This window comes from Oncorhynchus masou, chromosome 1 (genome assembly GCF_036934945.1).
Source record: "Oncorhynchus masou masou isolate Uvic2021 chromosome 1, UVic_Omas_1.1, whole genome shotgun sequence".
Lineage (NCBI taxonomy): Eukaryota > Metazoa > Chordata > Actinopteri > Salmoniformes > Salmonidae > Oncorhynchus > Oncorhynchus masou.
In genome coordinates, this window is record NC_088212.1 from 12,929,730 (window position 1) to 12,944,110 (window position 14,381).

At 46.8% G+C, this 14,381-nt stretch overlaps 1 protein-coding gene across 2 annotated transcripts in view; it reads left to right on the forward strand.

Annotated features, from left to right (window-relative positions):
- LOC135517763 (SH2B adapter protein 3-like) overlaps nucleotides 1-14,381 on the forward strand; it is a 59,975-nt gene that overhangs the window by 39,355 nt on the left and 6,239 nt on the right. For both annotated transcript variants that reach the window (XM_064942391.1, XM_064942479.1), the window contains exons 4-7: nucleotides 3,097-3,191; nucleotides 8,955-9,046; nucleotides 9,360-9,574; nucleotides 9,736-9,907. In XM_064942391.1, coding sequence (XP_064798463.1) covers nucleotides 3,097-3,191; nucleotides 8,955-9,046; nucleotides 9,360-9,574; nucleotides 9,736-9,907 — 574 coding nt within the window. The remainder of the gene's footprint in view (nucleotides 1-3,096; nucleotides 3,192-8,954; nucleotides 9,047-9,359; nucleotides 9,575-9,735; nucleotides 9,908-14,381) is intronic.

The following is a 14,381-nucleotide window of genomic DNA, read 5'->3' on the forward strand; positions in this document are numbered from 1 at the left end:
TCTTCAGTTATAGTCACAGCGGTGTATATTCCCCCTCAAGCCGATACCACGACAGCCCTCAAAGAATTACAGTGGACTTTATACAAACTCGTAACCACATCCTGAGGCGGAATTTATTGTAGCTTTGGATTTAAAAAAAGCCAATTTGAGGAAACCGCTACCAAGAAACATTGGACCACTGCTACTCAACTTTTCAAAATGCCTACAAGGCCCTCCCTTCGTCAAGTCTAAGCACGATTCCATTTTGCTCCTCCCTTCCCATGGGCAGAAACTCTAACAGGAAGTACCTGTGCTACGGTCTATTCAACGCTGGTCTGACCAATTGGAATCCATGCTTCAAGATTGTTTTGATCATGCGGCCTGGAATATGTAATACCAATGTAAGAATGCTGTTCATTGACTATAGCGCAGCATTCAACACCATAGTACCCGCTAAGCTCATCATTAACCTCGGGGCCCTGGGTCTGAACCCTGCCCTGTGCAACTGGGTCCTGGACTTCCTGACGGGCAGCCCCCAGGTGGTGAAGGTAGGAAACAACGCGATGGGTGCGTGCTCAGCCCCCTCCTTTACTCCCTGTTCGCCTCCAACTCAATTGTCAAGTTTGTAGACGACAACAGTAGTAGGCCTGATTATCAACAATGACAAGACAACCTACAGGGAGGAGGTGAAGGCCCTTGGAGAGTGGTGCCAGGAAAATAACCTCTCACTCAACATCAACAAAACAATGGAGCTGATCGTGGACTTCAGGAAACAGCAGAGGGAGCACGCCCCTATCCACATCGACGGGACCGCAGTGTAGAAGGTGCAAAGCTTCAAGTTCCTCGGCGTACACATCACTGACCATCTGAAATGGTCCACCCATACAGACAGTGTGGTGAAGAAGGTGCAACAGCGCCTCTTCAACCTCAGGATGCTGAAGAAATTTGGCTTGGCCCCTAAAACCCTCACAAACTTTTACAGATGCACAATTGAGAACATCCTGTCAGACTGTATCACCGCCTGCAACCACAGGGCTCTCCAGAGGATGGTGCGGTCTGCCCAACATATCACCGGCCCTCCAGGACACCTACAGCACCTGATGTCACGGGAAGGCAAAAAAGATCATCAAGAACATCAACCACCCAAGCCCCACTGCCTGTTCACCCCGCTATCATCCATCAAAGCTGGGACTGAGAGACAGAGGCTGTTTCAGTCTCAAGCTTTCTCCGGCTTCCACCCAGTTACGCAACCCTGCACCTTAGAGGCTGCTGCCCTATATACATAGATTTGGAATCACTGGCCACTTTAATAATGTTTTCATATTGCTTTACTCATCTCATATGTATATACTGTATTATATTCTACTGTATTTTAGTCAATACCTCTCCGACATTGAGCAATCTAATATTTATATATTTCTCAATTCCATTATTTTACTTTTAGATTGGTGTGTATTGTTGTTAGATACAACTGCACTGTTGGAGCTAGGAACACAAGCATTTCGCTACAACCGCAATAACATTTGCTAAATATGTATATGTGACCAATAGAATAAGATTTGATTTGACACACACACCCTCTGCCAAACTTGCCTTAGTTTCTTCCTGTTCCAATTCTTGTGTGTGTCACGTCTTTGTGTGTGCGTGTCACGTCTTTGTGTGTGCGTGTCGCGTCTTTGTGCGTGCGTGTCGCGTCTTTGTGCGTGCGTGTCGCGTCTTTGTGCGTGCGTGTCGCGTCTTTGTGCGTGCGTGTCGCGTCTTTGTGCGTGCGTGTCGCGTCTTTGTGCGTGCGTGTCGCGTCTTTGTGCGTGCGTGTCGCGTCTGTGTGTGCGTGCGTGTCGCGTCTGTGTGTGCGTGCGTGTCGCGTCTGTGTGTGCGTGCGTGTCGCGTCTGTGTGTGCGTGCGTGTCGCGTCTGTGTGTGCGTGTCGCGTCTGTGTGTGCGTGCGTGTCGCGTCTCTGTGTGCGTGTGCGCGCGTCTGTGCGCGCGTCTGTGTGTGGCGCGCGTACGGCGTCTGTGTGCGCCCGGCGTCTGTGCGTCTTGTCCCGCGTCTGTGTCGTTGCGTCTGTGTGTGCGCGCGTGCGTGTCGCGTCTCTGTGTGCGTGCGTGTCGCGTCTGTGTGTGTGCGTGCGTGTCGCGTCTGTGTGTGTGCGTGCGTGTGCGCGTGTGTCGCGTCTGTGTGTGTGCGCGTGTGTCGCGTCTGTGTGTGCGCGTGTGTCGCGTCTGTGTGCGCGTGTGTCGCGTCTGTGTGTGTGCGCGTGTGTCGCGTCTGTGTGTGTGCGCGCGTCTGTGTGTGTGCGCGCGTCTGTGTGTGTGCGCGCGTCTGTGTGTGTGCGCGCGTCTGTGTGTGTGCGCGCGCGTCTCGCGTCTGTGTGCGCGCGCGTCGCGTCTTTCTGTGTGCGCGCGTCGCGTCTTTCTGTGTGCGCGCGCGTCTGTCGCGTCTGTGTGCGCGCGCGTGTCGCGTCTGTGTGCGCGCGTGTCGCGTCTGTGTGCGCGCGCGCGTCTCGCGTCTGTGTGCGCGCGCGTCTCGCGTCTGTGTGCGCGCGCGTCGCGTCTGTGTGCGCGCGTCGCGTCTTTCTGTGTGCGCGCGCGCGCGTCGCGTCTGTGCGCGCGTCTCGCGTCTGTGCGCGCGTCTTTCGCGTCTGTGCGCGCGCGCGTCTCGTGTCTGTGCGCGCGCGCGTCGCGCGTCTGTGCGCGCGCGTCTGTGTGCGCGCGCGCGTCTCGCGTCTGTGCGCGCTCGCGTCTCGCGTCTGTGTGCGCGCTCGCGTCTCGCGTCTGTGTGCGCGCGCGCGTCTCGCGTCTGTGTGTGCGCGCGCGCGGCACGTCTGTGTGTGTGTGTGTGTGTGTGTGTGTGTGTGTGTGTGTGTGTGCGCGCGCGCGCGCGCGGCACGTCTGTGTGTGTGTGCGCGCACGTGCGCGCGGCACGTCTGTCTGTCTGTGCGCGCGTGCGCGGCACGTCTGTGTGTGCGTGCGTGTCACGTCTGTGAGTCACGTCTGGGCGTGCGTGTCACATCTTTGTGTGTGTGGGTGTTTGGTGTGTGTGTCACGTGCGTATCACTACTTTCTGTGTGTCTGTGTGTGTACATCTCCTTAACCAGCAGTCTTGTCTCATCCCCAGGTTAATAACTTTCCAGGTAGTCTCATATTTGAGACCGACAATGACCAACAGGTCAGCTCCTGGACAACAGAAATTAAAGAATGGATAAACAACAGGTGAGAGACGTGCCACATCTAACCTAAATGTTAACACTATTTATCATGCTACTCTTCTCCCCGTCTACTGTCAGCCTTTTTCTTCATCTCGCTTTTTGTTGTGTGTGTGTGTGTGTGTGTGTGTGTGCCCGTGCTGAGCTGTGTCAGGTGCAGCCCTGTGAAAGAGGAAGCGTGGGGGAGGTGTGTCTCAGTGGGGGAATTTTCAGGACCTTTCTGCAGATGTCTGGATTCTCCATCTCACTTCCCGTGTTGGTTTCAGCTCTGCAGCACCCATGTCCCAAGGGTTCTCTCTCTCTCCCACTCACTCATTTTAGTCTCATGCATTTCTCTCCTGCAGTACTGACATCTAGTAGTTAGTATACTGCTATTAGGATTCCACATTTGTCTTCAAAATGGATATCCCGTATTAAATGGCTGAAGTGTGCAGGGAATGATGAGCTATTGGAGACCCATGGCTTGGCCACGCTTTCAGCATGTCTGTTATCATGCTGTTCCAAATCTAGCAGCATACAAGATTATATGATTGTGCATAGTCATTAGTTTGCGCATGTGTGCAGCTATTTTTCATGTGTGTTTGAGATACAGTGCCTTCGGAAAGTATTCAGACCCCTTGACTTTTTCCCCCTCAACAATCTACACACAATACTCCACAATGACAAAGCACAAAGTTTTTATTTAATTTGTTTTTGTTTGCTAATTAATATAAAATAAATACTTTTTTAAGTTTTCAGACCCTTTACTCAGTACTTTGTTGAAGCACCTTTGGCAGCGATTTCAGCTTGGGTATGACGCTACAAGCTTGGCACACCTGTATTTGGGAAGTTTCTCCCATTATTCTCTGCAGATCCTCTCAAGCTCTGTTGTGTTGGATGGGGAGCGTTGCTGCATAGCTATTTTCATGTTTCTCCAGAGATGTGTAAGTCGGGGCTCTGGCTGGGCCACTCAAGGACATTCAGAGACTTGTCCCGAAGCCTCTCCTGTGTTGTTTTGGCTGTGTGCTTAGGGTCGTTGTCCTGTTGGAAGGTGAACCTTCACCCCAGTCTGAGGTACTGAGTGCTCTGGAGCAGGTTTTCATCAAGGATCTCTCTGTACTTTGCTCTTTTCAACTTTGCCTCGATCCTGACTAGTCTCGCAGTCCCTGCCGCTGAAAAACATCCCCACAGCATGATGCTGACACAACCATGCTTCACCGTAGGGATGGTGCCAGGTTTCCCTGGACGTTCAATCTTGGTTTCATCAGACCAGAGAATCTTGTTTCTCATGGTCTGAGAGTCTTTAGGTTCCTTTTGGCAAACTCCAAGCAGGCTGTCATGTGCCTTTTACTGAGGAGTGGCTTCCGTCTGGCCACTCTACCATAAAGGCCTGATTGGTGAAGTGCTGCAGAGATGGTTGTCCTTCTGGAAGGTTCTCCCATCTCTAGAGTTACTCTGGAGCTCTGTCAGAGTTCTTGGTCACCTTCCTGACCATGGCCCTTCTCCCCCGATTACTCAGTTTGGCCTAGTGGTCAGCTCTAGGAAGAGTCTTAGTGGTTCCAAACTTCTTCCATTCAAGAATGATGGAGGCCACTGTGTTCTTGGGGACTTTCAATGCTGCAGAAATGTTTTGGTACCCTTCCCCAGATCTGTGCCTTGACACAATCCTGTCTGAGCTCTACGGAAAATTCCTTCGACCTCATGGCTTGGTTTTTGCTCTGAAATGCAGTCAACTGTGGGACCTTGTATAGACAGGTGTGTGCCTTTCCAAATCATGTCCAATCAATTGAATTTACCACAGGTGGACTCCAATCAAGTTGTAGAAACATCAAGGATGATGACTGGTAACAGGTTGCACCTGAGCTCAATTTCAACAGGTCTGAATACTTTATGTAAATTTTTGATTTAATACATTTGCAAAGTATTAAAATAAATATTATGGTGTATTGTGTGTAGATTGATGAGGAAACGGTTTTACTTCATCCATTTTAGAATAAGGCTGTAATGTAACAAAATGTCAAGTTGTCTGAATACTTTCCAAATGCACTGTATAAAGTATCATAGAAAGTCTAAACCCCCTTGGATTTCTTCATTTATTTTCATAAGGGGATAAAAATGGATTTAATTGTTGTTTTTGTCAACAATCTACTCAAAATACTTTAAGTGGGGAAATTTTTTTGAACATCTTCTAAAGATTATTGAAAAATTATACCTGAGATAAGTATTCATCCCGCTGCATGTTAGAAACTCCTTTGGCAGTGATTACAGCTGTGAATCTTCTTGGGTAATTCTCATAAGATCTTTGCACACCTGTATTTTGTGCAGTATTTGCCTATTTTATTTTCAAAATACTAATAGCTCTGTCAAGGTGTTGGGGATCATGGCTTGATAGCGATTTTCAGGTATTGTCTTAGATTCTCAAGCAGATTTAAGTCAAAACTGTAACTTGGTTGCTCAGGAACATTCACTGTGTTTTTGGTAAGCAACTCCTGTGTACATTTGGCTTTTAGGTTGTTGTCCTGCTGAAAGGTGAATTGCTCTCCATGTTTGGTGTAAAGCAGGTTCTCCTTTAGGATTTTGCCTTTGCTGTATTTTTTCCCAGTATTGCTTTAGTGCTTTGTTGCATACAAGATGCATGTTTTTGAATAGTTTTATTCTGCGTGTTTGTATTATTTTCACTCTGTCATTTAGGTCATTATTATGGAGTCACTAAATGTTGTTGATCCATCCTCAGTTTTCTCCCATCACCCATTAAAATCACTAATGGCCTCATGGTGACATCCCTCAGCAGTCTCCTTCCTGTCCTGCATCTCAGTTCAGAAGGACGACTGCATCGTTGATGTGTCTGGGTGGTTTAATACATCATCCACAGCATCATTATTAACTTGACCATGCTTAAAGACATATTCAATGTCTGATTTGTTATTGTTACCCATCTACCAATCACTGCCCTTCTTTATGAGGCTTTTGAAAAGCTCCCTGGTGTTTGTAGTTGAATCTGTGCTTGAAATTCAGTACTTGACTAATGGGACCTTACAGATGTTATATGTATGGGGGACAGAGGAAGGGGTGAAATTCAGTACTTGACTAATGGGACCTTACAGATGTTATATGTATGGGGGACAGAGGAAGGGGTGAAATTCAGTACTTGACTAATGGGACCTTACAGATGTTATATGTATGGGGGACAGAGTACTTGACTAATGGGACCTTACAGATGTTATATGTATGGGGGACAGAGGAAGGGGTGAAATTCAGTACTTGACTAATGGGACCTTACAGATGTTATATGTATGGGGGACAGAGGAAGGGGTGAAATTCAGTACTTGACTAATGGGACTTTACAGATGTTATATGTATGGGGGACAGAGGAAGGGGTAAAATTCAAAAACTTTCATGTATGGGGGACCCCATGTCAATTATAACTTCCATATCACTTCATTATGTGATTTGTAAAGCAACATGTTTCTTCTGAACTAATTTAGGCCGGCCTAAACAAAGGGGTTGAATACTTATGCAACGACTATTTAATTTCATTTTTATTAATTTGCTAAACATTTAGTAGTTTTTTTTGTAGCTCAATGACAAATTACATCTATTTCAATCCTACTTTGTAACAAAATGTGAAAACAGTTCAATGGGTTGTAGACTTTTTATAGGCTACACTGAGCAAAAATAAACGCAACATGTCCCATCTTTCATAAGCTGAAATAAAAGATCACAGAAAGGCTTATTTCTTTCAAATTTTGTCCACAAATTTGTTTACATCCCTGTTAGTGAGCATTTCTCCTTTTTGAAGATAACCCATCCACCTGAAAGGTATGCCATATCAAGAAGTTGATTAAACAGCATGACCATTACACAGGTGCACCTTGTGCTGGGGACAATAAAAGGCCACTCTAAAATGTGCAGTTTTGTCACAACAGATGTCTCAAGTTTTGACTGCAGGAATGTCAATCAGAGCTGTTGGCATAGAATTTAATGTTTTTTTTCTCTACAATAAGCCTTCTCCAACGTTGTTTTAGAGAATTTTGCAGTGCGTCCAACAGGCCTCGCAACCGCAGACCACGTGTAACCACACCAGCCCACGACCACCACATCCGGCTGCTTCATCTGCTGGATTGTGTGAGACCAGCCACCCGGACTGTGGGTTTGCACAACTGAAGAATTTCTGCAAAAACTGTCACAACCCATCTCAGGGAAGATCATCTGCATGCTCGTTGTCCTCACCAGGGTCTTGACCTGACTGCAGATAGGCGTCGTTACTGACTTAAGTGGGCAAATGCTCAACTTCGATGGCCACTGACACGCTGGAGAAGTGTGCTCTTCACAGATGAATCCCGGTTTCAAATGTACCGGGCAGGTGGCAGACAGCGTGTATAGCGTTGTTTGCGGCGAGCGGTTTACTAATGTCAACGTTGTGAACAAAATTCCCTATTGTGGGGTTATGGTATGGGAAGGCATAAGCTACTGACAACAAACACAATTGAATTTTATCAATGGCAATTTGAAAACAAAGCTACCGTTTGACAGATTTTCCTTTTTAAATTTTTAAAAAGGAAAATAAGTTTGTTCTCTCTGTAAGTGTGTGTGTATATACACCAGGCAGGATGGGGCAATGGACTCATGCTGCTTATGCCAAATCCTGACTCTTCCATCAGCATGACGCAACAGGATCCGGGATTCATCGGACCAGGCGATGTTTTTCCACTCCTCAATTGTCCAGCGTTGGTGATCACATCCCCATTGGCGCAGCGGCTGCTTGTTTTTTTCCAGATAGGAGTGGAACCCGGTTTGGTCGTTTGTGCGTTCTGAGATGCAGTTCTGCACACCACTGTACTGCGCTGTTATTTGTCTGTTGGTGGCCCGCCTGTTAACTTGCACGATTCTTGTCATTCTCCTTCAACCTCTCATCAACGAGCTGTTTTCACCCACAGTACTGCTGCTGACTGGATGCTTTTTGTTTGTCGCGCCATTCTCGGTGAACCCTAGACACTGCGTGAAAATCCCAGGAGGCTGGTAGTTTCTGAGATACGAGAACCGACGCGCCTACCACGGTCAAAGTCACTAACGTGACTTGTTTTGTCCATTCTAACGTTGAATGGAACAGTAACTGGATGCCGCTCTACTTGCATTTTTGTGAACGGGTGGTGTACCTAATAAACTGGACTGAATATGTAAGAGAAGTAAAAACTCCTGTCTGTCTGTCACACTCACAGAGAGAGGAGAAGGCTTGTCTTCCTGTTATTCAGAGTTCTCAGAACTGTAGTCAGCATTTTAAGCAGGATTTGATCTGTCTTCCTTCTCAACCTGGCTACCAAAGTGTACGTGTGTGTGTTGAGTGTGTGGTGTTGCTTGGGGTGCGGGATTCATGTACAATAACGTGGCGTTCTCAAGACTTAACAAGACGCTTCCTGACCGAGCCCCGACGCTTTTGTGTGCCATCCTGCTGCTTCCTGTAGACTCGATGGCCCCCAGCCCTCCCTCTTCCTTTCGTTCTCTTACTTTCTCCCCTAGTGTGAACACCCCTCCAAAGCTCCCCTCTGTGGTTCACACAATTCAAATAATAATACATTTGTGTATTGTAATATTATACTAGTGTGATCTAAATCATTTTCGATTTGTTTTATTTGACTTCCTTGTGAATAATGCCTAATTGTTAAAAGAGCAGTCACACAGAGGCTGGAGTTGACTAATGAAGTCAGTCGGTGGCAGTGTCATTCCCAGGAGGCTAACGTTTCATCCCACTGTGGATTGACTGCTGCTAACTAAAGGCATTGTTTGTCCACAGGTCTGGAAGCGGGGATTTGGAATGCCTAACCTACCCTATGGATAATGCTGCGACGGCCAACCGGAGAGGGAGCTCCGAGTCAGGGAGTCAGGGTGGGTGTCAGGGACAGGAAGGGGCGGACCTTCTTTCCCATGCGTGTCGTTTCACAACAAGGAAGTGTGTGAATATCTCAGGATTCTATTGTAACTTGATGTTTAAAATGATGCAGTAGTAGTTCCGATTGTCTGCCGTTCAGAATCAGAGCATGGTGCTTGTACCAGTTTGAGGTGTTGTGGGTGTGATTCCTGCATGGGCTGCATGTATGTAAATGAACATAGCGGTAATCAGCTAATTGTGGATCAAAATGTTTGCTAAATGTTATTACATTCTATTCTTACGCCTTGCTTGTCGTGCCCCCCCCACTAGGCTCTGCGACCTTTGCCCTCTCGGAGCAGGTGTACCATAAGACTGACCACTTCCTGTGTTTGTACCCATGGTTCCATGGCCCCATCTCGCGGGTCAAGGCGGCCCACCTGGTCCAGAACTCGGGCCTGGAGGGACACGGAGTCTTCCTGGTGAGGCAGAGTGAGACCCGCCGCGGAGACTATGTCCTCACCTTCAACTACCAGGGCAAGGCCAAGGTGATGCAGACACACACACACACAGGTTCTAGAAGAATTACCTTATTAGTTTTAGATATAATCTCCTCTATAAAGATGTCTGAATAGAAGCACCATCATCTTGGTCCAATGTAGTGATCCTTGTAAAATTGAAAGAAGACATTCTCTCTCTCCCTCTGCAGCACCTGCGTCTGTCTCTGACAGAGTGTGGTCAGTGTAGGGTGCAGCATCTGCGCTTCCCCTCCGTCATGGACATGCTCAGTCACTTCCGCCTCTACCCCATACCCCTGGAGTGTGTCGCCGCCTGCGACGTCACCCTCACCAGCTTTGTGGTGGCCAATTCTACCGCACAAGGCAAGTCTAGGTTACGAACCTCCACCACGCACGTACGCACACGCACACACACACGCACGTACACGCACACACACACGTACGTACACACACACACACACGTACGTACACACACACGTACGTACACACACGTACGTACACACACACACACACGTACACACACACACACACACACGTACACACACACACACACACGCACGTACACACACACACACGTACACACACACACACGCACGTACACACACACACACACACGTACGTACACACACACGTACACACACACACACACACACACACACACACACACGTACACACACACACACACACACGTACACACACACACGTACACACACACACACACACACACACACACGTACACACACACGTACACACACACACACGCACGTACACGCACGCACGTACACGTACGTGAGTATATATATACCGTAATTGCTGGACTATTAAGCGCACCTGAATATAAACCGCACCCACTGAATTATTAAAAAATATGTATTTTGTACATAAATAAGCCGCACATGTCTATAAGCCGCAGGTGCCTACCGGTACATTGAAACAAATGAACTTTACACAGCCTTTAAACGAAACATGGCTTGTAACAAAAATAAATAGGCTTTAACGAAACACGGCTTGTAACAAAAATAAATAGGCTTTAACGAAACACGGCTTGTAACAAAAATTAAAACAGTAGCCTACCAAGAAAGTCATTGGTCACCATCTTCCTCCTCTTGTGCACTGAAACCACCTCCTTCGGTGTCGGAGTTGAATACCCTCAGAATTGCTTCATCCGATGTTTGATCGTTTTTAGTCGCTCTCGTCACTTTCATCCGGAGGCAAATTCCCCGCTGAGCTCATGCTGCCCCTTCAACACACAGCAGTCCAGCCTTTAGAAACCCGTTGATGATAGTGGATTTTTTGACAATGTTCCACGCTGTCAGGACCCATTGGCAGACTTGACCATAAGTTGCTCTTCGCATGCGGCCCGTTTTAGTGAAGGATTTCTCCCCACTTGTCATTCAAGCCTCCAACTGAACACGGAACGCCACCTTAAATGCACGATTTACACTGATGTCGAGTGGCTGCAAATACTTTGGGCCATCTGCTTTTCTTCCCTCTGAAACCTTTTTTTGTCTTTTTGCACTGAGTCAGTTCCTCACGCTGCTGTTTACAAAGTCTTATAATCGACTCATTAAGGCCAAGCTCCAATGCAGCAGCTCTATTCCCTTTTCCAACAGCCAGATCGATCGCCTTCAACTTGAAAGCTGCATCATATCCATTTCTCCGTGTCTTTGCCATGAGGGTGACAAAATGACTACCGTAATCAGAATGATGGGAAGTTTGAGCGCGCTCGATTTACGTCACATTATGTGACGGTGCTCAGTTTTTTGGCGGCATGAATCTTGTGAAAGCGGGAAAAATCCATAAATTAGCCGCGTCATTGTATAAACCGCGAGGTTCAAAGCGTGGGAATAAAGTAGCGGCTTATAGTCTGGAAATTACGGTGCACACACACACACACATACACACACATACACACACACACACACACACACACACACACACACACACACACACACACACACACACACACACACACACACACATACATACATACATACATACATACAGTGGGGCAAAAAAGTATTTTGTCAGCCACCAATTGTGCAAGTTCTCCCTTTTAAAAAGATGGGGCCTGTAATTTTCATCATAGGTACACTTCAACTATGACAGACAAAATGAGAAAAAAAATCCAGAAAATCACATTGTAGGATTTTAAATTGATTTATTTGCAAATAATGCTGGAAATTAAGTATTTGGTCAATAACAAAAGTTTATATCAATACTTTGTTATATACTCTTTGTTGGCAATGAGAGGTCATGTTGCTGGTATTTTCGCCCATTCCTCCATGCAAATCTCCTCTAGAGCAGTGAGGTTTGGGGCTGTTGATGGGCAGCACGGACATTCAACTCCCTCCAAAGATTTTCTATGGGGTTGAGATCTGGAGACTGGCTTGGCCACTCCAGGACCTTGAAATGCTTCTTACGAAGCCACTCCTTCGTTGCCTGGGCGGTGTGTTTGGGATCATTGTCATGCTGAAAGACCCAGCCACGTTTTATCTTCAATGCCCTTGCTGGTGGAAGGAGGTTTTCACTCAATCTCACAATACATTGCCCCATTCATTCTTTCCTTTACACGGATCAGTCGTCCTGGTCCCTTTGCAGAAAAACGGCCCCAATGCATGATGTTTCCACCCCCATGATTCACAGTAGGTATGGTGTTCTTTGGATGCAACTCAGCATTCTTTGTTCTCCAAAAAGTTATATTTTGGTTTCATCTGACCATATGACATTCTCCCAATCTTCTTCTGGATCATCCAAATGCTCTCTAGCTTACTTCAGACGGGCCTGGACATGTACTGGCTTAAGCAGGGGGACACGTCTGGCACTGCAGGATTTGAGTCCCTGGCAGCGTAGTGTGTTACTGATGGTAAGTTTTGTTACTTTGGTCCCAGCTCTCTGCAAGTCATTCACTAGTTCCCCCCGTGTAGTTCTCGGATTTTTGTGATCATTTTGACCCCACGGGGTGAGATCTTGCGTGGAGCCCCAGATCGAGGGAGATTATCAGTGGTCTTGTATGTCTTCCATTTCCTAATAATTGCTCCCACAGTTGATTTCTTCAAACCAAGCTGCTTACCTATTGCAGATTCAGTCTTCCCAGCCTGGTGCAGGTCTACAATTTTGTTTCTGGTGTCCTTTGACAGCCCTTTGGTCTTGGCCATAGTGGAGTTTGGAGTGTGACTGTTTGAGGTTGTGGACAGATGTATTTTATACTGATAACAAGTTCACAGGTGCCATTAATGCAGGTAACGAGTGGAGGACAGAGGAGCCTCTGAAAGAAGAAGTTACAGGTCTGTGAGAGCCAGAAATCTTGCTTGTTTGTAGGTGACCAAATACTTATTTTCCACCATAATTTGCAAATAAATTCATTAAAAATCCTACAGTGAGATTTTCTGCACAATTGGTGGCAGACTAAATACTTTTTTGCCCCACTGTGTGTGTGTGTGTGTGTACACACACTGCATTCGGAAAGTATTCAGACCCCTTGATTTTTTTTGACACATTGACATTACAGCCTAATTTTAAAATGGATTACATTTTTTTCAGCAATCTACACACAGTAACCCATAATGACAGAAACAGGTTTTTAGATGTTTTTAAACAAATTTCTTAAAAATACACAACTGAAATGTTAAGTATTCAGACTCACTACTTTGTTGAAGCACCTTTGGCAGCGATTACAGCCTCAAGTCTTCTTTGGGTGTGACCCTACAAGTTAATCAAGGTGAAATAAAATAAAGTTTGGCACACCTGTATTTAGGGAATTTCTCCCATTCTGCTCTGTCAGTTTGGATGGGGAGCATCACTGCACAGCTATTTTCAGGTCTCTCCAGATTTCGATCAGGTTCAAGTCTGGGCTCTGGCTGGGCCACTCAAGGACATTCAGAGATTTGTTCTGAAGCCACCCCTACATTGTCTTGACTGTGTGCTTAGGGTCGTTGTCCTGTTGGAAGGTGAACCTTCGCCCCAGTCTGAGCTCTGGAGCAGGTTTTCATCAAGGGTCTTCCCCAGACTGAAAACTATCCTCACAGCATGATGCTGCCACCATCATGCTTCACTGTAGGGATGGTGCCAGGTTTCCTCTGCTCAGCATTCAGACCAAAGTGTTCAATCTTGGTTTCATCAGACCAGAGAATCTTGTTTCTCAGTCCTTTAGGTGCCTTTTGGGAAAACTCCAAGCGGGCTGTTATTTGCCTTTTTACTGAGAAGTGGCTTCCGTCTGGCCACTACGTAAAGGCCTGATTGGTGGAGTGCTGCAGACATGGTTGTCCATCTGGAAGGTTCTTCCATCTCCACAGAGGAACTCTGGAGCTCTGTCAGAGTGACCATCGGGTTCTTGGTCACCTCCCTGACCATGGCCCTTCTCCTCTGATTGCTCAGTTTGGCCGGGCGACCAGCTCGAGCAAGAGTCTTGGTAGTTCCAAACGTCTTCCATTTAAGAATGATGGGGGCAATGTTCTTGGGAACCTTCAATGCTGCAGAAATGTTTTTGTACCCTTCCCCAGATCTGTGCCTCGACACGATCCTGTCTCGGATCTCAACGGACAAATCCTTCGACCTCATGGATTGCTTTTTGTTATGAAATGCAGCCAGCCAACTGTGGGACCTTATATAGACAGGTGTGTGCCTCATGTCCAATCAATTGAATTTACCACAGGTGGACTCCAATCAAGTTGTAGAAACATCAAGGATGATCGATGGAAAAAGGATCCACCGGAGATCAATTTCAAGTCTCATTGCAAAGGGTCTGAGTACAGCGTGGTCATACTTGCGTACTATTGTTTGTACAGATGAACGTGGTACCTTCAGGCGTTTGGAAATTGCTCCCAAGAATGAACCA